General features: G+C 38.5%; 1 protein-coding gene across 1 annotated transcript; it reads right to left on the bottom strand.

The window, feature by feature from the left end:
- Nucleotides 1-508: 508 nt before the first annotated feature.
- Nucleotides 509-22,333, bottom strand: LOC113894727 (transmembrane protease serine 11B-like protein). Its single transcript, XM_027545400.1, has 10 exons — nucleotides 22,206-22,333; nucleotides 19,443-19,558; nucleotides 9,382-9,500; nucleotides 9,216-9,283; nucleotides 5,987-6,147; nucleotides 5,268-5,306; nucleotides 4,290-4,464; nucleotides 3,065-3,324; nucleotides 2,179-2,321; nucleotides 509-1,386 (listed from the first exon to the last, which is right to left on the bottom strand). The coding sequence occupies exons 1-10, from the start codon at nucleotides 22,211-22,213 to the stop codon at nucleotides 1,225-1,227; spliced, it is 1,251 nt and encodes a 416-aa protein (XP_027401201.1). The 5' UTR covers nucleotides 22,214-22,333; the 3' UTR covers nucleotides 509-1,224.
- Nucleotides 22,334-24,242: the final 1,909 nt, after the last annotated feature.

A 24,242-nucleotide genomic window follows, 5' to 3' on the forward strand; every position in this document is an offset into this window, starting at 1 on the left:
TGGGCCAGCATCATCCTCAAGTGTGTCCAGGAGCCTCCAGCTTACAGGGCCCTTTGAGGATCCCACCCACTGTTTCCCCACCCCCACCCCCACCTCCCTACCCCTTACTCCCCCACCCACTTGCCCAAGCTTCTCTCTCCAGCCTTGAGGTAGATTTCTTTTCTGCTTTTTATCTTTCTTTTTTATTTTTTAAATTAGTAAAATATGATAACAAATTTACTAGAGACTTGGAAAACACAGAACAAAATTACATGTAGTTTCTCTATATATTACAAATGTTTAAGTAGATAAATTAAGAATTTTTTAGTTGGAGTTTCAATATTAAGCTCTCAGAAATTAATAGAATGAACAAGGTAGCTTTTTTACCACCCTGGAGCCCTCTCCCAAGTTATGAACCAAGTGGCAAGAATAACAGGGAAAAAAAAAAAGAGAGAGACGGTCAACAGTAAGACTCTAGAAAACAAACCAAAAAAGAAGAAAAAAAAATTGTCATATTGAACAAAGAGAGTTTGTTTTTTAATTTGTTTTAATTAAAATATACTTTCATGGTTCATAGCTACTCTTTTTATACATGTTACAAATGAAGAATCTCCACAGAAGCCTGTATGAACAAAGCAAAATTAGTGTACCTGGTTTCTGTGAGTCAAAAAGGTGTTTTTTTTGCCTAATGTTGCTTATGGTGAAATTCTTAAACAATGATTTCAGGAGTTGATCAAGATCCCATGACAAATAGGAGACTCTCTAAGCCATGCCTAAATTCAGACCAGATTTAATTCATAGCTACATTCCTTCCACAAAAGATAGAAAGGAAGGCATATCCAGTGTGTTCCAACCAACTCTCAGAAGGTATTGGTTCTAGTCTCCTAGAGTGCTGCTTGCTAACCTGCAGTGGACAAGGACATATTTTCTCAATTCCAGAAAGTCTGAATGACTAAAACCAAGAGTGTTACGGTGTAGAGAGATAACCATGTTGTGGGCGCGAGAAATAGAAAACAAATAGAAATGGTACATTTTGATAGGAACATTTTCTTTAGTTAGGCTTTTCTCAACTAAACATGAGATTTTTTGTCTAGTCGAGTCTTCTCAAAGATCATAAATATTCCCTCAAAACCACAGTTTTTTCAACATAATTATTATACACACCAATTTAAAATACATGTTAAATAAGGCTTAGGAGTAAGAGGCCAAAATGACCTAAAACAGGGTCTATAAGATGCTTTCCTCTTAGATACCAGTCTTTGAGGCAATCCAGTTGCGGTAGGCAGTCACTCGTGTATAGACTCCTGGTTTATTGACTGTACCACATTCTGTTCCCCAGCTCACTATTCCAACAAGGTACCAAATATTTCGAGAGTTGGGATGAACTAGTGGTCCTCCAGAGTCACCCTAAATAAAAAATATTTGTCATTATGAGAATTTACCTTGATACTTTACTTACATAAAGTAGTAAGCCCAGATGAATTTGTGGTTTACGCTTCATAGAGACTGTCGGAAGGTGTATGATGTAAGTCTAACCTCAACTGTGATGGACTAGCCTATATATTCACTGGGGCTCTTTGGGGTAAACTTGAGTCTTGAAGCATGAACTGATAAGCATTCCATCAGAACACTTTGGGAGACATATATTATGGATATACTTGGAGTAGCAGGCTTCATATCTGAAAAATGTAACAAAACTGTAGCCCATGAGGCTACAAAGTAAAAGAAATAGTCTAGAAGTAATTTAAACATTTCTGAGACTGAGAATTTAGTGAAATATTGCTTAGAGTATGGACTGTGATGCTAGGCTATTTTGATTTATATACCTGATCTCCTGCATGCTAGCTTTGTGCCCTTTTGCAAATTACCTTCCTCTGCCTCAATTTCCTCATCTATAAAATGATAGTAATGATAGCATCTACATCACAAAGTTGTGATGAGGATTAAATGGATTCATATTTGTAAAGGACTTCAGTCAGTGCTTAACTCAGAGTTAGTCCAACATGTATTTATTAAACACTTATAAACACATGTGGCATATAGGGGAGAATTACTTTAGTCCCAGAGCCGAGAGGGAGTTTGACTGGACTGTAAAGAGTAAATTAACTGAAGCACAGAATTACTTTCATAGTGATAATTTACATAAAATAGTAGTTGCTTATATACTATATGGTCAGTGTGAATAATATCCAGACTTACCTGGCATGCATCAATATTTCCTTCTAAGTAGCCAGCACATAGCATTGTGTCTTGTATCATCCCATTATATGCTTCCCAAGCATTACAAGTGTTTGTATCAATAATCTTCACAGGTGCTTTCTGAAGTAATACTGGATATTCACCTAATGGACACGAACACTATCAGCAAAAGAGCTGCTCTGTAGCAGAGCAGGATGGAAAACTAGCTTTGTCCTCTCTGTATAAGACTTATATTTGACTCTGCTTATTCTAAGACTGAAAAAGCCCCTTTCCATCACTCAAACCAAAGAAAAAGAAATTTGTAAAGAATTGGGCTTCCACGGTGGCTCAGATGGTAAAGTGTCTGCCAGTGAGGCAGGAGACCCGGGTTCAATCCCTAGGTTGGGGAGATCCCCTGGAGAAGGGAATGGCAACCCACTCTAGTAGTCTTGCCTGGAAAATCCCATGGACGGAGGAGCCTGATAGGCTACAGTCCAAGGGGTTTTGAAGAGTCAGGCACAACTGAGAGACTTCACTTTCACATTCTAAGAATGAAAAAGCTCCTTTCCCTCACTCTAACCAAAGAATATATTTTTAAAGAATAATTTGAAACATCTTTCTAATGCTGTCTTCCTTTGACCTTATTTCCCTTCTTACATCTTTGCAGCAGCACCTTTTTAGTTAGGTTCTCCAGGTCAAGGGGTTTCCTCTACCAAATTGGTCTCCTTGGAATGTTCCAAATCAAGGATTTGCAAAGTCATAACTTCATATGCACCTTCCTCGAACAATTTCCTCGAAGTACTGGGCCTCCAGGGCTAAATGATCCTTTCGTTCTATCCCTGGATCATTTTTTTTTCTTGTTTCTTTTGTACCTTGAAATTAAGTTCCTACTCAAAACTTAACTTACCATCATATGAAAGTGCTCCCCATCCTGTGACAACAACTCCTTCACCTGGTGGAAAAATCTGTGTGGCTTCAGGAAGACAAACTGAATGGACATCGTTCTTAAATAAAACTTTTTCAGTAAGCAATATAACTGCAATGTCATCATGAAGTTCACCCCTGATGTAGTTTTCATGAATAAAAATTTGCTGAACATAGTGTTGCATATAGGGGAGATTTACTCTGGTACCAAAGGTGACAGTATAGTTCCTTGGATCTTGTGAACTGAAAGAAATAAAAATCATGTAGTTTGCTTTTATTTCAGAGAAATAGAGGTACAGGCTGCATCAGTTATAGTCTTTTCATGACATTAATGACAATTTCTTGCTTTGCAATCCATTAGCAGTGGTACAATCTGATTTTTTAAAATTCACTTGAAAAATCTTCTTTGAGTCCTTATACCTATACTATGTAAGATGATTAAGAGGTAGAAATTAAATAGTTCATGCCTTCAAGAAATTTAAATCTAATGAAAGATGGGCATGAACACAAAAAGTTTTAATTCCCTAAATGGTTGTGTGACCACAAAATAGGAGGACTTAAATCTGCATGCTCTTGGGACTGGAAGATTTCTTAGGAAAAGTAGCATTTTGATGAGACTATAGAGCTGAGTCATACTTGCCTAAAAGACAAGGAGAGAAGGAAATAGGCAGGTGCAGAGTGAGAAGGAGATAGGCAGGTGCAGAGTGGGAAGGAGGTATGAAACAGGATTTTGTGTGATAACAATTGCAAGTCATTTGGGATATCTTGAGTATGAAGTGATGAGAGATAAGAAACATGTGAGAAATAAAATGTCAAGAATGAATGACTTTTTCCAATCTTACTAATAAGGTAGGAAAGCCTTAGATTGGCTTATCATATGATTTGTGTTTCAAACAAGAACACTTGAGAACGAGAAGGAATCCTATTGATGATTACACTGGGATAACAGGTGTAAACTGGAACTTTAGCCTCCCTGAAAGAAAGTGTTAGTCGCTCAGTTGTGTCCGATTCTTTGCAACCCCATGGACTGTAGCCCACCAGTTTCCTCTGTCCATGGAATTCTCCAGGCAAAAGTACTGGAGTGGGTAGCTGTTCCCTTCTCCAGGGGATCTTCCTGACCCAGGGATCGAACCCAGGTCTCCTGCATTGCAGGCAGTCTAACTGAGCCACCAGGGAAGCCCTAGCCCCAGGCAATATGATGAACTTACTTTTTAAAGCAGTGAGCTGCAGTCAACAGGTATCTGTCACTGATCAAAGATGCTCCACAGTAGTGCTGGCCATTCTTTTTGAGACTTGCTTGCCAGGGCCACTCTCCTTCCTGAGCAGTGGATCCACCCCTGATTCTATCATATGTAGCTGACATCCTTGGTCGTCTCCCACAGCCTGTCAGAAAGAGTCAGTGTTATACTGTTGAGAATAGAAAGATCCTGTTTGATTACAAAACTGAGATTCAGCTCAGTTATTCTTGTGTTGTTCTATCTGACAGTGTCTCTCACTGAAAGGAACAGAATGTAATCTACACAGGAATTACTAGCAACCCCTGGATCACCTTCCTACCCATCATACTATCTCCAAGACTCTTCAACACTTGGAGGATATGGAAACTGTGCAAGGTGGATAAAGACACCATTAAGTACATGGACTCTGCAACCAGACTCCCTGGTCTGAATTCTGGCCCCATCATTTACAAGCTGTATGAATTTGAGGAAATTGCTTCACTTCTGTATGCTTCAGTTCCCCATCTCTAAAGTGGAATAATAATTTTTGTAGTTCAGTTGCTAAATTGTATCTGACTATTTGTGACCCCATGGACTACAGTTGGCCAGGCTCCCCTGTCCTCCACTGTCTCCCAGAGTTTGCTTAGATTCATGTCCATTGAGTCAGTGATGCTATCTAACCATCTTATCCTTGACCATTCCCTTCTCCTTTTGCCTTTCATTTTTCCTGATATCAGGATCTTTTCCTATGAGTTTACTCTTCACATCAGATGACAAAATACTAGAGCTTCAACTTTTCAGCATCAGTCCTTCCAAAAGAAATAATAATAATACTTATCTAGGATTGTTGTAAGGATTGAATGAGTTACATGTAAAGCAACTAGAACTGTGTCTGATTGAGAATAACAAATCTTGATCGGTATGTTTTACATCATCACATACATTTAATTAAAAAGTATCTGAACTTACGGTTGTTGATTATCTTTTCAGCTTTGGCCTTACTGATTTCTGAAATAGAAGAAAAGGCTCATTGTAAATTTAATTACTAGCATTAATCACTGACCCTGGGGCTGGTGATGGTAGGTCCAGAGAGAAATAATTTTGAATCTCAGGATAAAGTGTCAACAGAAGGGAGAAAATATTGGCTTATTTGAATTGTTCTTTTACTATATATGAATGCGCAATATGGAAATACTATCTTCATAGTTCCACATGAGAGACTTCATTTAATTGGAATTGTATTCTATATCATCCAAAGTGGAAAATTGCTAGTATACTTCCTTTGAAGAACAGGAAGACCTCCAGGTGAACCTGATTCCTGTCAGTAAACAAAAATAACTTTTAAAAATTGACTTGTCTTATAATGGCTGATCGAATCCTATTTCTGAAAGTTATAGGAGATCATGAAAAGAATACAAGAATACATCACTACTGTAAGGATTGTTCAAAGTTTTACTATTTACTTTAGAATAAAGAGCAGCTTTTCCCTCAGAGAACTAATTTTACGGTGTGGCATTATTATGATCTAAGTGTGTTTTAATAATGAAGAATATAAATTGTTGCTCTGATATAAAACTGTGACTTATTCATTAAAAAAATAGGAATCAGCTTTGTGCTTGGTGCTTGTGATACATGTCCAGGATAAAAAGGTGAGAGTAACACTACTTCCATCTAGTACATAAGCTTACCCTCAAGTGTAAGCGAATCAGGATCTGTGGTCAAGGATCCTGAGTGGTTCCTCAGCATTTGACGTAAGATGCTTTCAATCCCTCTTCTTGTGTTTTCTTTCATTGATTTGGGCGCCTTGAATACCAGCCATATATGTGCTGTCACACTGTTGTCAGCAGGACTAAAAACACAGTAAAAGTTTCACATGTTGCTAAAAATGAACATTTTGTCTTTATTCCTTGACCTCTTATATCTTCACTTCGGTTCTTTTGTAGGTGTTTGTAGTACCTTCTCTTTAAGTTAATCACAGGATCATCCAGCTGCCTACCTTTGCTCGTATGCATACAGCTATTCAGTTTAGAAGACAAGTGGTTCTACACATCTAAAAATGTAGGAAAGGCTTGAGGCACAGAGTAAAAGTATCATATAAGAACCGGGATCATTTATTCCTACATTCATCAGTCATTTATTGAGCTGCTATGAAAAGTGACTAGGTGTTATGGGGTGATACAAGGGTGACTATAACAGAGTTCCTACTCTCAAGAAGTTTCCAGATTTCTAAGAGAGATGACATCTATACAAATGACTATAATAAATTAGTGAGGCAAAGCAATAAGATGTTTATCTTATCTGCAAATAAGACAAGTCATGGTTTACTTAAAGTATCAGAGAAATTTTTATCGAAGAGGTAACATACACACTAGACCTTAAAATATTTTTATCACTATTTCATCATCAAGCAAAAATTGCTATCAGGCAGAGCAAAGGAGGAATAGTACTGCAGAATAACTGAGTAGCAATAATATTAATTAGCATTTACTGGGTATCTGCAGTGTTCCAGGTACTACATTATGACGTTTATTATCACACTTAGTCTCTACAACAACCCTGCACCTTAGGTGTCATTACCTTCCTTTTGCAGACAAGGAAAACTTGAGACTTTGAAAGTCTACCCAATGTGCTCAGAGGCTTCCCTGGTGGTGCAGTGGCAAAGAATCTTCCTGCTAATGCTGGTTTCCTGGGTTCAATCTCTGGGTTGGGAATATCCCCTGGAGAAGGGAATGGCAACCCATTCCAGTATTCTTGCCTGGAGAATTCCATGAAGAGGGGAGCCTGATGGCTACAGTCCATGGGGTCTCAAAGAGTCAGACATGAATAAGCATGCAAACATTCAATGTGCTAAAGATCACACAGTAATTAAACTAAGATCCAGATACAGTACAATTGACTGTCTAACCCAGGCTCATTACACTATGCACTCTGTCTCCGTGCCCAGTTGGCCAGTGACAACAGTGTCTAGGAGACTGAGTTCAGATGGAAGAGGATTTGAATACTAGCCAAGGGGTAGTGGTAAAGAGAAGTTGTTGAATAAAACTGTGCTTGTGGAAGATTAACCTGACTGTCATGTTCAGGACAGATTTGGTTGGTATTGGAATGTGGGTGGGGGCAGTGCAAGAGGCGGGCTAATGGACTTGTAAGAATTGTTGAGCATCTCCGAGGTTAGTGTCTGAAGTGGTATTATTATGCTTTAGATCTTTCTAATGAATGATTATCTTTTGTTACGTAAATAAATAGTCATTCCTAGGTAGCACTCAGCTAATACAAGTTTGATTATAGTACCAGTTGAAAGTCAAAAGTATTAGATGCTCAGTCGTGTCTCTTTGTGACCCCATTGACTGTAGCGCACCAGGCTCCTCTGTCCATGGAATTTCCCAGGCAAGAATACTGGAGTGGGTTGCTATTCCCTTTTCCAGGGGCTCTTTCAGACCCAGGGATTGAACCCAGGTCTCCCACATTGCAGGCAAATTCTTTACTGTTTGAGCCATCAGCAAGCTGTGCCAAAATGAAAACCTCAGACCTATAGCCTCTCCATCACTTTCCATGGGCTCACACTTCCAATAGATACCTGAAGTTATGTGTGTGGGAAAACCAAGCAGAAGCCTTGGGGTGGTTGCAGTCCTGTTTGAAAGATATCCTTTAGTGTTAGCCTCCCACTGTTTCCAATACTAAAATCAACTCCCAAAATTAATTCTAATTGAGCTTTTGAACCATTTTGCAATTTAGGAGTCCCCTTGAGTTTCAGGAGCAGCAGAAGAAGGGCAGACATAGTCTGATGGCCTTGACTAAGGTAAAAGCAATAATAGCCTTCATTGGAAAAGTGTTTACTTGCAAATATTTCCATACACATTATCTTCTTTGATCTTAAGTATAGTTTTATGAGGAATGCAGTGTATGTGTTATTATCACTATTTACAGACAGGAAAGCAGAGTCAGAGTGATGTAGTGATTCACTCAAGACTCTAGGGTTACTAAGTAGCAAAGCTGGATCAGGTTGTTTAACTCGTATTCTAGAGCTCCATTGGACTTCCCTGGTAGCTCAGCTGGTAAAGAATCTGCTGGCAATATAGGAATCCCAGTTCAATTCCTGGATCGGGAAGATCCCCTGGAAAAGGTATAGGTTATCCACTCCAGTATTCTTGGGCTTCCCGTGGCTCAGACAGTAAAGAATCCACATGCAATGCAGGAGACCTGGGTTTGATCCCTGGGTTGGGAAGATTCCCTGGAGGAGGCCATGGCAACCCACTCCAGTGTTCTTGCCTGGAGAATCCCCATGGACAGAGGAACCTGGTAGGCTACAGTCCATGGGGTTGCAAAGAATCAGACACAACAGTGACGAAGTATAGCACACAGAGCTCCATTAAGTAGTCCATATTTCTGCAAACTCTTGCAGAAAACACAGCACAGCTATTTTGCTTCTTGTTCTGGCCACTAAAAGGATTTCCTTGGAATCAAAGTCTGGTGTAGAAATGCTTTTTTCTACTGTAAAAGAACTCTAGGGCAGTTCTCCAAGGTGTTTAGCTAACTTGCAAGAATAGAAAAACATGAAAAAACATATGTATTTATGTTACAGCTAAATAAAAATGTTATGCCATCAAACATTGGTCTAAGAGACCAGTTAGTATTTGCTGAACATAAAAACTTTAAATACTAGAGAAATGATTCATATGTGATTTAAGAAATAATGTATTCTCAGTGTCGCTAAAAATGAACTTAACTAAATAGCTCAAACTGTGCTTTAGTTGTACACTAAACAATTAGCCTGATATTTGGCTTAGGATGATGTCATTCATTAGTAACTTACTGGCTAATGATTGTAATATGTCAACAGACTCTTTTTATAGTGGCATTTGAAATATAATGATATATGTGATAGGTTGATAGCTTTTCTTACAGTTATTAGTTACTTACACCAGTGTGATGACTTGAGAATTGATGTATTGTCTGTAAATGCTAGAACTCTGAAATGCATCAGACATCTGTTAAAGAGAACATAGAGTCAAACATTAAATTCCAGTAATAAGTTTATGTTTCAGAGAATTAACAATGAACTAAATATAAGAAAATATTACTTTACCTTCGTCTCAAGAATTTTGCTAAGATAGTTATTTTCTGGTGATGTCTCCTTTTCATAATTTCTATTATATGGGATATTCAGCACTTTAAAGCTACCTTGGTAATAGTAGGTCTTGTTTTCTGTGAGATAAGGAAATGATCCAAAGATTATTTAAGTGAAATGGATTTCAAATCCAAATATAAATTACATGGTAATACCAGCTATTAATAGTAAATAATATGTTCATATTAGATATTTACAAGCCTTGTGAACCTTTCTGGGGCAGCTGATTAGATAAACTGCGCTTTGTGGAAAGTATTTATAAGACCAATAATGGAGCAGATCCATTTCAGACAAAGGTCAGAAAGAAGAGTTACATCTTGATTGAGACAGATGAAAGTGAAAGTCACTCAGCCGAGTCTGACCCTTTGCTACCCCATGGACTGTATGTATAGTCCATGGAATTCTCCAGAATTCTCCAGAGTGGGTAGCCCGTAACCTTCTCCAGGGGAATTTTCCCAACCCAGGGATCAAACCCAGATCTCCCACATTGCAGGCAGATTCTTTACCAGCTGAGCCACAAGGGAAGCCCAAGAATACTGGAGTGGGTAGCCTATCCCTTCTCCAGCGGATCTTCCTGACCCAGGAATTGAACCGGAATCTCCTACATTGCAGGTGGATTCGTTACCATCTGAGCTATGAGGGAAGCTAGGACATGCTATAAATGATATCTGTCTAGAATAATCAATTTTTGGAGTATAAATAAAAATTTTTGGGACTTCCCTGGTAGTCCAGAGGCTAAGACTCTGTGTTCCCAATTCAGAGGCTCTGGGTTTGATCCCTGATAAGGGAACTAGATCCCACATGCTGCAACTAAAGATGTTGCATGCTGCAACAAAGATCAAAGATCCCCATGTGCTACAACTAAGACCTTCTACAGCCAAATAAATAAAAAGTAAATATTTTAAAAATTATTAGCATTAGCACCCCACTCCAGTACTCTTGCCTGGAAAATCCCATGGACGGAGGAGCCTGGTAGGCTGCAGTCCATGGGGTCGAGAAGAGTCGGACACGACTGAGTGACTTCACTTTCACTTTTCACTTTCATGCATTGGAGAAGGAAATGGCCACCCACTCCAGTGTTCTTGTCTGGAGAATCCCAGGGATGGGGGAGCCTCGTGGGATGCCGTCTATGGGGTCGCAGAGTCAGACACGACTGAAGTGATTTAGTAGTAGTAGTAGTATGTGAAGATACTTTATAAAAACCATGTGAAGAATACCCATTTTTCAAGAGAAATGTGGTCTCAGAGATATTCAGTAATTTACCTAGCATCATTTAGCTACTAAAAAGAGCCAAGTATCAATACCTGACCTCTTGACCTGTCTGACCCTGAAGCCCACATCTAATCCATTACATTTCCTTCCTAAATTTTTATAGATATTATGCTGTTTGATATATAATGCATCTTACTCCTAATATGTGATAGATAGAAGCATCTAGGAATATGCTAGATAATGGATAGTAGTGCTTAGCATATAGTAAACACTAAAAAAACGTTAGCATTATTTTGTAATATGATCATTGCCTTTGAAGATTATCTTGTGGGAGAGACAGGCTCAAAATGGAAAAAAGTATACATGAGATACGAATAAGGACATAATTAAATGATAAATTTAACTGTTAAACTACAAGTTCTGTATGAATATAGAAAGGCAGACACCATAATTAAAATAAAATATGAAACAGGAAAACAATAGAATGGGAAAGACTAGAGATCTCTTCAAGAAAATTAGAGATACCAAGGGAATATTTCATGCAAAGATGGGCTCAATAAAGGACAGAAATGGTAGGGACCTAACAGAAGCAGAAGGTATTAAGAAGAGGTGGAAAGAACACACAGAATAACAAGACAAAAAAGATCTTCATGACCCAGATAATCACGATGGTGTGATCACTCACCTACAGCCAGACACCTTGGAATGTGAAGTCAAGTGGGCCATAGGAAGCATCACTACGAACAAAGCTAGTGGAGGTGATGGAATTCCTGTTGAGCTATTTCAAATCCTGAAAGATGATGCTGTGAAAATGCTGCCCTCGATATACCAGCAAATTTGGAAAACTCAGCAGTGGGCACAGGACTGGAAAAAGTCACTTTTCATTTCAATCCCAAAGAAAGGCAATGCCAAAGAATGTTCAAACTACTACACAATTGCACTCATCTCACATACTAGTAAAGTAATGCTCAAAATTCTCCAAGCCAGGCTTCAACAGTATGTGAATCGTGAACTTTCAGATGTTCAAGCTGGATTTATAAAAGGCACAGGATCTGCCAACTTCAAATTGCCAACATCTGCAGGATCATCAAAAAAGCAAGAGAGTTCCAGAAAAACATCTATTTCTGCTTTATTAACTATGCCAAAGCCTTTGACTGTGTGGATCACAATAAACTGTGGAAAATTCTGAAAGAGATGGGACTACCAGACGACTTGACCTGCCTTTTGAAAAATCTGTATTCAGGTCAGGAAGCAACAGTTAGAACTGGACATGGAGCAACAGACTGGTTCCAATAGGAAAAGGAGTACATCAAGGCTATATACTGTCACCCTGCTTATTTAAATTATATGTAGAGTACAGCATGAGAAATACTGGGCTAGATGAAGTACAAGCTGGAATCAAGATTGCTGAAGAAATATCAGTAACCTCAGATATGCAGATGACACCACCCTTATGGCAGAAAGTGAAGAAGAACTAAAGAGCCTCTTGGTGAAAGTGAAAGAGGACAGTGAGAAAGTTGGCTTAAAGCTCAACATTCAGAAAACCAAGATCATGGCATCTGGTCCCATCACTTCATTGCAAATAGATGGGGAAACAATGGAAACAGTGTCAGACTTTATTTTTGGGGGCTCCAAAATCACTGCAGATGGTGACTGCAGCCATGAAATTAAAAGACACTTACTCCTTGGAAGGAAAGTTATGACCAACCTAGACACCATATTAAAAACCTTATTTTGCCAACAAAGGTCCATCTAGTCAAAGGTATGGTTTCTCCAGTAGTCATGGATGGATATGAGAGTTGGACTATAAAGAAAGCTGAGCACCAAAGAATTGATGCTTTTCAACTGTGGTGTTGGAGAAGACTCTTGAGAGTCCCTTGGACTGCAAGGAGATCCAACCAGTCCATCCTAAAGGAAATCAGTCCTAAATTTTCATTTGAAGGACTGATGTTGAAGCTGAAACTCCAATACTTTGGCCACCTGATGGAAAGAACAGAGTCATTAGAGAAGACCCTGATGCTGGGAAAGATTGAAGGCAAGATGAGAAGGGGATGACAGAGGATGAGATGGTTGGATGGCATCACCGACTCAATGGACATGAGCTTGAGTAAACTCTGGGAGTTGATGATAGACAGGGAGGCCTGCCATGCTGCAGGCCATGGTATTGCAAAGAGTCGGACACGACTGAGTGACTGAAATGAACTGAACTGAACTGATACATTGTCATTATAAATATGGTGGAAATATTTTACAGTGAGAAAAGTGAGGGAAAAAGAAGTTGAAAACTTCTTAAAATGCTGAAAATGTGTAGTTATAAATAATCATTTGCGAGTGAACATTGTTAATTGTTGTTAGCTGGTTTGTGGTCATGGATCATTTATCATAGAGATAGGGCTTTGCAGTGGTAATGTACTAGGTTTTACTATAGGTAGCAAAAAATAGACCTTGAAGATGTTCAATTTTATTTTTCATAATTCATTGTTCACAATGCATCCTTTAGTTCTTTATTTAGATTTCTAAATATCTCTGCAATAAGTGAACCGTGAACTTCCTGATGTTCAAGCTGGTTTTAGAAAAGGCAGAGGAACCAGAGATCAAATTGCCAACATCTGCTGGATCATGGAAAAAGCAAGAGAGTTCCAGAAAAGCATCTATTTCTGCTTTATTGACTATGCCAAAGCCTTTGACTGTGTGGATCATGATAAACTGTGTAAAATTCTTCAAGAGATGGGAATCCCAGACCACCTGACCTGCCTCTTGAGAAACCTGTATGCAGGTCAGGAAGCAACAGTTAGAACTGGACATGGAACAACAGACTGGTTCCAAATAGGAAAAGGAGTACATCAAGGCTGTATATTGTCATCCAGCTTATTTAACTTATATGCAGAGTACATCATGAGAAACACTGGACTGGAAGAAGCACAAGCTGGAATCAAGATTGCCGGGAGAAATATCAATAACCTCAGATATGCAGATGATACCACCCTAATGGCAGAAAGTGAAGAGGAAATAAAAAGCCTCTTGATGAAAATGCAAGTGGAGAGTGAAAAATTTGACTTAAAGCTCAGAAAACGAAGATCATGGCATCTGGTCCCATCACTTCATGGGAAATAGATGGGGAAACAGTGGAAACAGTGTCAGACTTTATCTTTTTGGGCTCCAAAATCACTGCAGATGGTGATTGCAGCCATGAAATTAAAAGACGCTTACTCCTTGGAAGGAAAGTTATGTCCAACCTAGATAGCATATTCAAAAGCAGAGACATTACTTTGCCAACAAAGGTCCATCTAGTCAAGACTGTGGTTTTTCCAGTGGTCATGTATGGATGTGAGAGTTGGAATGTGAAGAAGGCTGAGCACCAAAGAATTGATGGTTTCTAACTGTGGTGTTGGAGAAGAATCTTGAGAGTCCCTTGGACTGCAAGGAGATCCAACCAGTCCATTCTGAAGGGGATCAGCCCTGGGATTTCTTTGGAAGGAATGATGCTAAAGCTGAAACTCCAGTACTTTGGCCACCTCATGCGAAGAGTTGACTCATTGGAAAAGACCCTGGTGCTGGGAGGGATTGGGGGCAGGAGGAGAAGGGGACAACAGAGGATGAGATGGCTGGATGGCATCACTGACTCGATGGACATGAGTCTCAGTGAACTCCGGGAGTTGGTGATGGACAGGGAGGCCTGGTGTGCTGTGATTCATGGGGTCGCAAAGAGTCGGACACAACTGAGCAACTGAACTGACTGAACTGAAATATCTCTACTTATTATAATAGTCAGTCATGACTATTCTTCAGTGTAAATCAATAAGTTGGCCAGATCCAAACTGATTTTATTACAATTGCAAGGAGCACCTTCCCAGAGCCGGTGGATAAACTGGAACATTTAATATCTAAGATATTTAAGGCTGAGAAACTATCCCCTAGAACAAGGAAATCAATTCTTTTTCAAATTTTGTTTATCTATATTTGGCTGCTCTGGGTCTTCATTGCTTCCGGTGGACTTTCTCTAGCTGTGGCGAGTGGGGGCTGCTCGCTAGTTGTTGTGCTTGTATGCGAGCTAAGTTGCTTCAGTCGTGTCAGACTCTTTGAGACACTATGGACCATAGTCCACCAGGTTCCTCTGTCCAAGGGCTTCTTATTGCAGTGGCTTGCCTTGTAGTGTGTGGACTCTAGAGCACAGGCTCAGTAGTTGTGGCCCATGGGTTTAGCGGCCCCACGGCATGTGGAATCTCCCAGACTAGGGTTCAAACTTGTGCCCCCTGTATTAGTAGGCAGATTCTTAACCACTGGACCACCTGGGAAGTCCAAGGAAATAATTTCCTGAGTATTCTATTCTTACTTTAATTCTATGCAAGAAGCCTAATATACCACTGAGGTTGTTCAGTATGCTAAGATCACTGTGAATATAGCCTTTGTACTCTGTTGGTACCTGATGAGATGAAAATAACCCCTTAGAGATGAAAAATCTAAAGCACATATTTGCACCTTATGATTAACATTCTCATCTCTAAAGTAGTCCAAATGCAAATATGAATTGAGAAAGATAAGGTGCAGAAAGATTTATTTTACAACCTTTCCATGACTTGATTACTTACAACTTATTTCTGTATAGAAACCCTGCAATTTACACACACATGGTTTTGAAGGATTGGGTTTTGGTTTTTTGTTTGTATTTTTTGTACTGAGTGCTCTAGGTGCAATAGAGTTTAAGAGAACATTTCTACTTAAGGCTGTGGGACTACAACATTCTCCTTTCTCTAAGCTCAGAAAAAGACCAAAAGAAAAGGGAAGGCTTAATTTAAAGAGCTCTAAATGATTGACGCAACTAGATCCCAGTGTCTCCCCCAACTGCTAAATTTTCTGGATTAGGAGAAGGCAATGGCACCCCACTCCAGTACTCTTGCCTGGAAAATCCCACGGACGGAGGAGCCTGGAAGGCTGCAGTCCATGGGGTCGCTGAGGGTTGGACATGACTGAGCCACTTCACTTTCACTTTCACTTTCATGCATTGGAGAAGGAAATGGCAACCCACTCCAGTGTTCTTGCCTGGAGAATCCCAGGGACAGGGGAGCCTGGTGGGCTGCCGTCTCTGGGGTCGCACAGAGTCAGACATGACTGAAGTGACTTAGCAGCAGCAGCAGCAGCAGTGAAAACTGAGACACTGTTTAAAGCATGTGCACATTCTAAAAATGTATATGCTGAATTCTTCCCCTGCCCCACTTCATTTTTCCCCTAGCCCAGAATATGTAAAACATGTAAAACAAATGTAAACAATAATGTAAAACATTAAAACATGTAAAACAAATGAAGTTTCTCTACACCGAGGAATTCTGACCAGTTCAAGAAAAAATATCTAAACGTATTGGTAACTTGAATTCTCTCAACAAAACCACCTAAATAGCACAGTCTATAGTTAAAACCATTGTCAACAGATATCTCTTTCATAGTGAGTTTCAGTCAGCTCTTTAACCTCCAATCCTAAATATTAGCAGACACTGAGCTGAAAGATTAACATATATTTGAGACAAGTATCTAATATGAAATATTGCCAAAATAAACAGAGAAAACATTTGAAGAAAGAGACTAAAAACTAAGACAGATTATTATATTCAGAGAAAATTTTGTAAGAAATAAAACCAAGATGTTATATAAAGGAATAACCAGATAATTAAAAAGCAGTTATACATATAACTGCAGAAACAAAGAATTCAGTAGAAGTTTGGAAGATAAACTTGAGAAAATGACCAAGAAAGTCATTTTTAAAAATATGAAGGGATGGAAAAATAGAAAGAAACAGATAAGAAAATTAGAGACTACATTTAGGAAGCCTAATATCCAAATTACAGGAGCCCCAGAAAGAGGGTAAAAGGGTAGAAAATTATCGAAGAAAAAAATCTAAGAAAAATTTCAGGAACTGAAGCACATGAGTTTCTAGATTGAAAGAAAGAAAAGAAAGTGAAGTCACTCAGTCGTGTCCAACTCTTTGTGACCCCATGGACTGTAGCCCACCAGGCTCCTCATCCATGGAATTTTCTAGACAAGAGTACTGGAGTGGGTTGCCATTTCCTTCTCCAGGGGATCTCCCCAACCTGGGGAACGAACCCGGGTCTCCCGCATTGCAGGCAGACGCTTTTACCATCTGAGCCACCAGGGAATCCCAAGAATCCCACTTCACTTCACTTTCTAGATTGAAAGGATCCATTAAATGCCAGCACAATGAATAAAAATAAGATCTAGATTATATCAAATTACCATAAAATTTCAAAATACTGGGGACAAAGAAAAAAAATCCAATAAGGTTTCAGAAGATGGGAGAGTAGGAGAAGAGTTTTCATTCAAAAGTTTGAAATCAAAATGTCATCAGAATTCTTGGCAGAAACTATAAAACATGAAGATTATAGAGCTCTAACTTCAAAATTCAAAAGGAAAACATTTTTCAACCTAGAATTCTATACTGTTAATTAAGGTCAAAAGTAGATTGTGATATTTTCAGACATGTCAAAATGTAAACTTCCCTGAAAGTTTCTGGAACATACATTCCACAACTAAGTGAAAGTGAAATTTGCTTTCCGACTCTTTGAGACCCTGAGGACTATATAGTCCATGGAATTCTCTAGGCCAGAATTCTAGAATGGGTAGCCTTTTCCTTCACCAGGGGATCTTCCCAACCCAGAGATCGAAGCGAGGTCTCCTGCATTGCAAGTGGATTCTTTACCAGCTGAGCCAGAAAGGAAGCCCAAGAATACGTCAGCAGATAGCCTATCCCTTCTCCAGAGGATCTTCCTGACCCAGGAATTGAACCGAGGTCTCCTGCACTGCAGGCGGATTCTTTACCATCTGAGCTATCAGAGAAGCCCACAGTTAAGTGAATAAAATAATAAAAAGGAAATTCAGGTATTGGGGGTTAGACACAGTCGACAGTTGAAAATAACTCTTAGAAAGTCGCTAAAGGGAAATTCCAAATCAACAACCATGTAGCCAGGGAGTGAAGAAGTATGACATGAATAGTAGAAAGTAAATACATATCGATAGTTGAAAAGTCCAGGTATAGCAATGTTAAGCGGAGAAGGCAGTGGCACCCCACTCCAGTACTCTTGCCTGGAAAATCCCATGGACAGAGGACCCTGGAATGCTGCAGTCCATGGGGTCCCTGAGGGTTGGACACGACTGAGCGACTTTATTTTCACTTTTCACTTTCATGCATTGGAGAAGGAAATGGCAACCCACTCCAGTGTTCTTGCCTGGAGAATCCCAGGGACGGGGAGCCTGGTGGGCTACTGTCTCTGGGGTCGCACAGTGTCGGACATGACTGCAGTGATTTAGCAGCAGCAGCAATGTTAAGAACCAAACAGTTGAAAACGGTTGCTCTGAGAAATGGGAAATAAGGGTAGCGGAGGAAGGCTTGCTTTTTTATAAAAAGCTGTAACAGTTTGACTCTTAAAACTAAAGTATATAAAGCTTGCTGCTGCTGCTAAGTCGCTTCAGTCGTGTTCGACTCTGTGCGACCCCATAGACGGCAGCCCACCAGGCTCCCCCGTCCCTGGGATTCTCCAGGCAAGAGTACTGGAGTGGGTTGCCATTTCCTTCTCCAATGCATGAAAGTGAAAAGACAAGGTGAAGTCGCTCAGTCGTGTCCAACTCTTAGCAACCCCATGGACTGCAGCCTATCAGGCTCCTCCGTCCGTGGGATTTGCCAGGCAAGAGTACTGGAGTGGGGTGCCATCACCTTCTCTGATATGAAGCTTAGGAGGAGAAAAAAAATCCAAGCATAGCAAAGTCATGGATAAAGGAGTAATGGTGAGCATATGAATATTTGAATATGAAAATATATTCATTCAAAACTCCAAAACTGTAGTAATTATAATTGTAAACCAAAATAAAGTGCTATAAATGTTGACAGTGAAAAATAATAATATTGGTAACAAACTACTGGGAAGTGTGACAGACAAATGAAAAGTCTGTGTACTTATTTTTAAACTTTCATAGCAGGATATGAATAACATAATGTCTAAAGTTAAAACACATGATTTTTAAAAGTGACTCCAACTTCTCTCTTGTTTTCCAAAGTCTTTTTTAAAATGTATGTAGAGAAGACTTTTTATTGTTAATATCTTTGTTATCAAGAAACAAATAGTCAAAATTCAATATTCTTTGATTTCTCTTCATCACATGGACTGTAGCCTACCACGCTCCTCTGTCCATGGGATTTTCCAGGCAAGGGTACTGGAGTGGGTTGCCATTTCCTTCTCTCTTCGTCACATACAATGAGTATAATATTTTAATTATCAATATAAAATAACACCCTTGATACCATCTTGGTAGATTACTTTTTCTGACTGTCTACCAATTTTCCATGCACTCACGTCTTTATATAGCATACATTATGCTGGTAAAGAATCCTGGTGGCTCAGCTGGTAAAAAATCCACCTGCAATGTCAGAGACCTGGGTTGGGAAGATCCCCTGGAGAAGGGAAGGGCTACCCACTAATATTCTGGCCTGGAGAATTACATGGACTGTGTTGTCCATGGGGTGGCAAAGAGTCGCACACAACTGAGCAACTTTCACTTTTTACCAATTATCTATGCACTCATGTCTTTATAAAGCATACATTATGTTACCTGTGTATATTCAAAAAGATGTCTGTAATACACTGACAAATGTTGACAATGCTTATTTCTGGGATCTTGGGTCATTCATTAATGGCCTTTCTAAAAGGAGATTATTTGTTGTTTGCAATTGTTTCTTTGTCTTGTAGAAATTGAAATGAAGATTGCAACAAACTTAAAGAAATAGAAATGTTTTCTTTACCAACCTACTGCCAGAAAATGAACTAGGAGACCAATAGTGGTTCCTAGGATTGCCACCACTCCAAACACAATGAGGAAAATCACCCACAGTGGCAAAGATGTCCGAGAAAATGTCACTGGTCTGCAAGTAAAGAATATGAATAAGAAAGACATATTAGAAAAGTCAGCCATTCCAAATCTTTATTTATTTTCTCTTGCTCACACCTAGAATATCCACACTCTAAACACATTAGTAGCAAAAGACATTTGAAGACAGGAAGGAAGGAAAGAAGAAAGGATGGAAGGAGAGAGGAAGGAAAGAAGGAAGAAAGGGGAAAAAGGAGGTGAAGCCTATGAGCTTATCTTAAAGCTTATGAGTGAACCTCTCTGGATCTGTGCTATGAAATTATTTTTCAGGAGTTATGATGCTTGGTGCCAAGTTACCTTTACTTAGACTCTAGTTCCCTCCCCTGATCAATGGGTAGTGGAAAAAGTAAGTGAAGACCTTGCCAGGTAGGGGGGGGCAGGAGGAGAAGAGAATTTATAATTTTTATCCTATGATTATGATCCTATGTTATTTACTATGTCCTTATTATATAAAAAGAACACCCACAAATATGAAGTGCCATATTGGATCAGAGCAGTGCCCATCTCCCTGCAATGAATTCGCAAAGCTTCTGTGGCAAGGGTCTAAAACATAGCTTTAAGAGTTTTCCTATTTCATTGGACTAGCCCTACAAAAGAATTTGAAACTGAAAAATACGGTTTTGAAGTCTTGACTTTCATTTGTAGTGTTTCCTCTCTTCCTCTTGGTCTTTCATCACTCAGAACTCTTGTGCAGCCACAGACTACCTAAGGTCTCATCAAATGCACCTTCAGAGGCAACCATGCTTTAAGATTCCCCCAAGATGCCCCAGGCAATCAGATTATTGCCTCACCCTGAGAAGTTACTCACTGAACTAGGGCCTGAACCTTTCCTGGCTAACTAGCTGTGCTTAGAAACAATGGCTTAATCCTTTGGACTCTTTCAGTTTAGGACTTCACACAAGTGTCAGAATGACGGAGAAGGAGGAGGTGCTCTATAAATAAAAATAATATTACCCGCCCAGCATAAAAGTGATGACTAGCTTACAGGCAAAATGAAACAGAACAAAACAATCTTTTTGTTTCTTCTCCGCTTTTAAGTGTGTGTGAACGCTCTTTCCTTACTGATAGACCAAAGATGAGACTAATAAGAAAATATCAGGGTTACAAATATCATAATATTTTTAATAAAAAAGAAATCACATAACAGTATTTACTTTAGTTCAATAAAAATATTCTTAGTTTGCTCTATCGCAGTGAGCATGCTCTTTCTTTTTTAAAAATGAAAAATTTATTTCATTGAAGTATAGTTGATTTATAATGTTGTGTCAATTTCTACTATACAGGAAAGTGATTCAGTTACACATATATATACATTCTTTTCATATTCTTCCAATATGTTTATCAGAAGATATTGAATATAGTGTCCTGTGCCTCACAGTAGGACCTTGTTGTTTATCCATTCTATGTATAATAGCTTGCATATGCTAAATCCTCTCCAGCACTCCCCTGACTGAGCATGCTCTTTCTAATTATATTTTTACATGAATTTATTTTTATTTTATATTGGAGCACAGTTAATTAAGAGTATTATGTTAGGATGCACATTTTTTATACAAATATTTGTGTAAAGTATGAGTTTGTACTTCAGTTATCCTAATTTATAATGTTATAAATATTATAAATTAGGATCAGTTAATTTTGGTATATTGTATACATTGTAATGAAAACTCCATGCATGTTTTTAAAAGGTTGGCATGAATAATGATTGTTCACATGATGAAGTAATAATCTAATTAGATACTTGAGGTAACACATATCTATACATAGTTACACTATTCTAGTTTATGAACATTTTACAGATAAAAATACATAATTTTATATATTATTCTATAGAGAACTCTTATGAAGCAATGGTACTGTGAGATTCAAGGTTATATCCATGAAAGCACTTCAGAAAGCACAGATATTAAACAAAAATGAAGGATTCATAATCATTACCACCAATAACAATTTAACATTAGCTTTATGAGGGAAGAAACTTATCTCTGCTTCCTTCTCTCCACTTTAAAATAGTCACACATTGACCTAAATGGCAAGGAAATCCAAAAAAGAGGGGCTATATGTACATGTATAGCTGATTCTCTCTGCTGTACTGTAGTAAATAGCACAACATTGTAAAGCAATCATACTCCAAGCATTTTTTAATAAATAAAAATATAAAATAGATAACCAACAAGAGACCTGCTGTGTAGCACAACGAACTCTGCTCAATACTTTGTAATAACCTAAATGGGAAAAGAATTTGAAAAAGAAGAGATACATATATTTGTATAACTGAGTCACCTTGCTGTACACCTGAAACTAACACATTATTAATCAACTAAATACTCCAATATAAAATTTTAAAAAGTTTTAATTAAAAAGCAGTTACACATTAATATTGTTTTTCATTCACAGAATGTTAAGCGGCATGTTAGCTTTTTGAAGCATTCCCCAGATTGCTAAAAAAAAAAACTATAGATCCCAGGTACAACATGTAAATAAGAGGGTTGCTCCCAGGCAGGAAATCCAAACTGCTGTGGAAAAATTATGAATCCCCCTCAAACTCAATTGTTTTACTGCACCCCTTGGGTGGGAGTCATAGTGGGGAAAGTGTTAATTCTTTTTATGTCAGAATTTTAGTCAAGCAAGTCTCCACTTACCTGTACATAATGTACTGATACAATGGCTGTTGATGTTAGTAATGATAAAGGAAACTTCTGTACTTCTTTTGTCCTGATCAGTGGTTCTCAGGTAAATGTACTAACCACAGTGATACTTGGGATCTTAAGGGCTGGGTGCAATAGCAGAAAGCAATTAAAAGTAAACTTGTTTAACAAGTGTTGATGACAAATTGGATCTGTGATTTAAAGAAAGAAATGAAAATTCTCTTTGAGTTGGATACCAAGACATAGACATAATGTGGATTGGTCATCTGACAGGTCCACCCAAGAAATATCACCACAAATTGGTGAATCAGTGTTCTGACTCAGATTCCATCCACCCCTTTCCTGATACTGTGGCTCCTCCTCAGTGAAACCAACTGTACCTACCAGAGCAGTCTCTGACAAAGGACTTAAATGTACATTGTGGGTTTTTTTTTTTTAATACAATAATTCTGTTACAGTATATACACTACCATGCGTAAAACAGATAGCTAAGTAGGAAGTTTCTATATAACACAGGGAGCTCTGTGATGACCTAGAAGAGTGGGATGGGATGGGAGGGAGGCTCAAGAGAGAGGAGATATATGTATATATATAGCTGATTTACTTCATGTTATAGCAGAAACTAACACAAAACTGTAAAGCCATTATACTTCAATTAAAAAAAATAATTTTGCCACAGCATTACTCATTTGAAACACACTAAATCTAAAAATTCTCCCTGGACTCTCTGCACATTTTTGAAGGAATGGATTTACTGATGGAAATGGGTTTTGGTATAAGATTTATCAGTTCTATTTTGATAATTCTTCATGGGAAGTGGAGTTAACTAATCTAGTCAAGCATTATTTTACTAAGTGAATCAAGAAAATAGTAAATACTTAATATGAGATATTTATGAAAGCTGTAAAGAAAATAAAGCAGAATAATTGGGTAGAAAATGGTGGGAGGCTATCTTTATGGTGGTCAGGAAAGGCCTCTCTGAGGAGGAAACTTTTGAACACGGACCTGAATGATAATATTAATAGGTATGACTCATCTTCCTAAAACATATTCATAACATTTCTTCATTTAAAAATCATCAAAACTCTCACTTGCTTTCAGGATAAAATAGAAACCTCACTGGTTAATATTCAAGGTCCTCAGAATGCCATTTCTTTTTACAATACTGTTCCATTACAGCATGCTCTAACAGGAAGGGCATGACCTCTGTCCCAAGGCCAGGACCACTAGTAACTAGTTGTTTGGCATAAATCTTTCTGAGCATCCCTTTTCTCTTAAGTAAGAATGGAATCTAACAAGATTGTACATGTAAGGTAATTGTTATCAACCAATTGTTATCAATTGGCCATGTAGGCCAAGTGCTTGACACAGTGTACAGGACATTTATTATCTTCACAATGACTTTACCTAAAACTTGACTTCCCTTGAGCTATTTCTCACAGTTCTATTCCTTGAATGGCTTCCTGGGTAGCTCAAATGGTAAAGAATCTGCCTGCAATGCAGGGAAACCTGGTTTTGATCCCTGGGTCAGGAAGATCTCCTGGAGAAGGGCATGACAACCCACTCTAGTGTTCTTGCCTAGAGAATTCCATGGACATGGACAGAGGAGCCTGTTGGGTTACAATCCACAGAATTGCAGAGAGTTGGACATGACTGAGCGACCAACACACACACATTCCTTGAATGGCAAGTGCTTTCCTACCTCTAAGATTAACACACCCAGGACTGCCATTTCTACTATCTAATGTTTATCCATGCTTCATGGTCCAACTTAACTACTATGACCTTCATAAACCCTTCCCTGGAATTGTTAATCTTTAACCTAAACCCTTCTCTTTAATCTTTTTTTTATGGCCCATAATATATACTATCATCAATATTCATTTTCAATTTAATAGAAATTATCATATTGATTTCTATTTGAATCTGTTCTGTGGAGGGTTCTATCATACCAATGAAAATATGAGTTACTTAAACCTGAAGACAAGAACTATATTTGTTTTTCATAATGTTTATCAAAGTTCTTAGTAT

This window comes from Bos indicus x Bos taurus, chromosome 6, assembly GCF_003369695.1.
Source record: "Bos indicus x Bos taurus breed Angus x Brahman F1 hybrid chromosome 6, Bos_hybrid_MaternalHap_v2.0, whole genome shotgun sequence".
Lineage (NCBI taxonomy): Eukaryota > Metazoa > Chordata > Mammalia > Artiodactyla > Bovidae > Bos > Bos indicus x Bos taurus.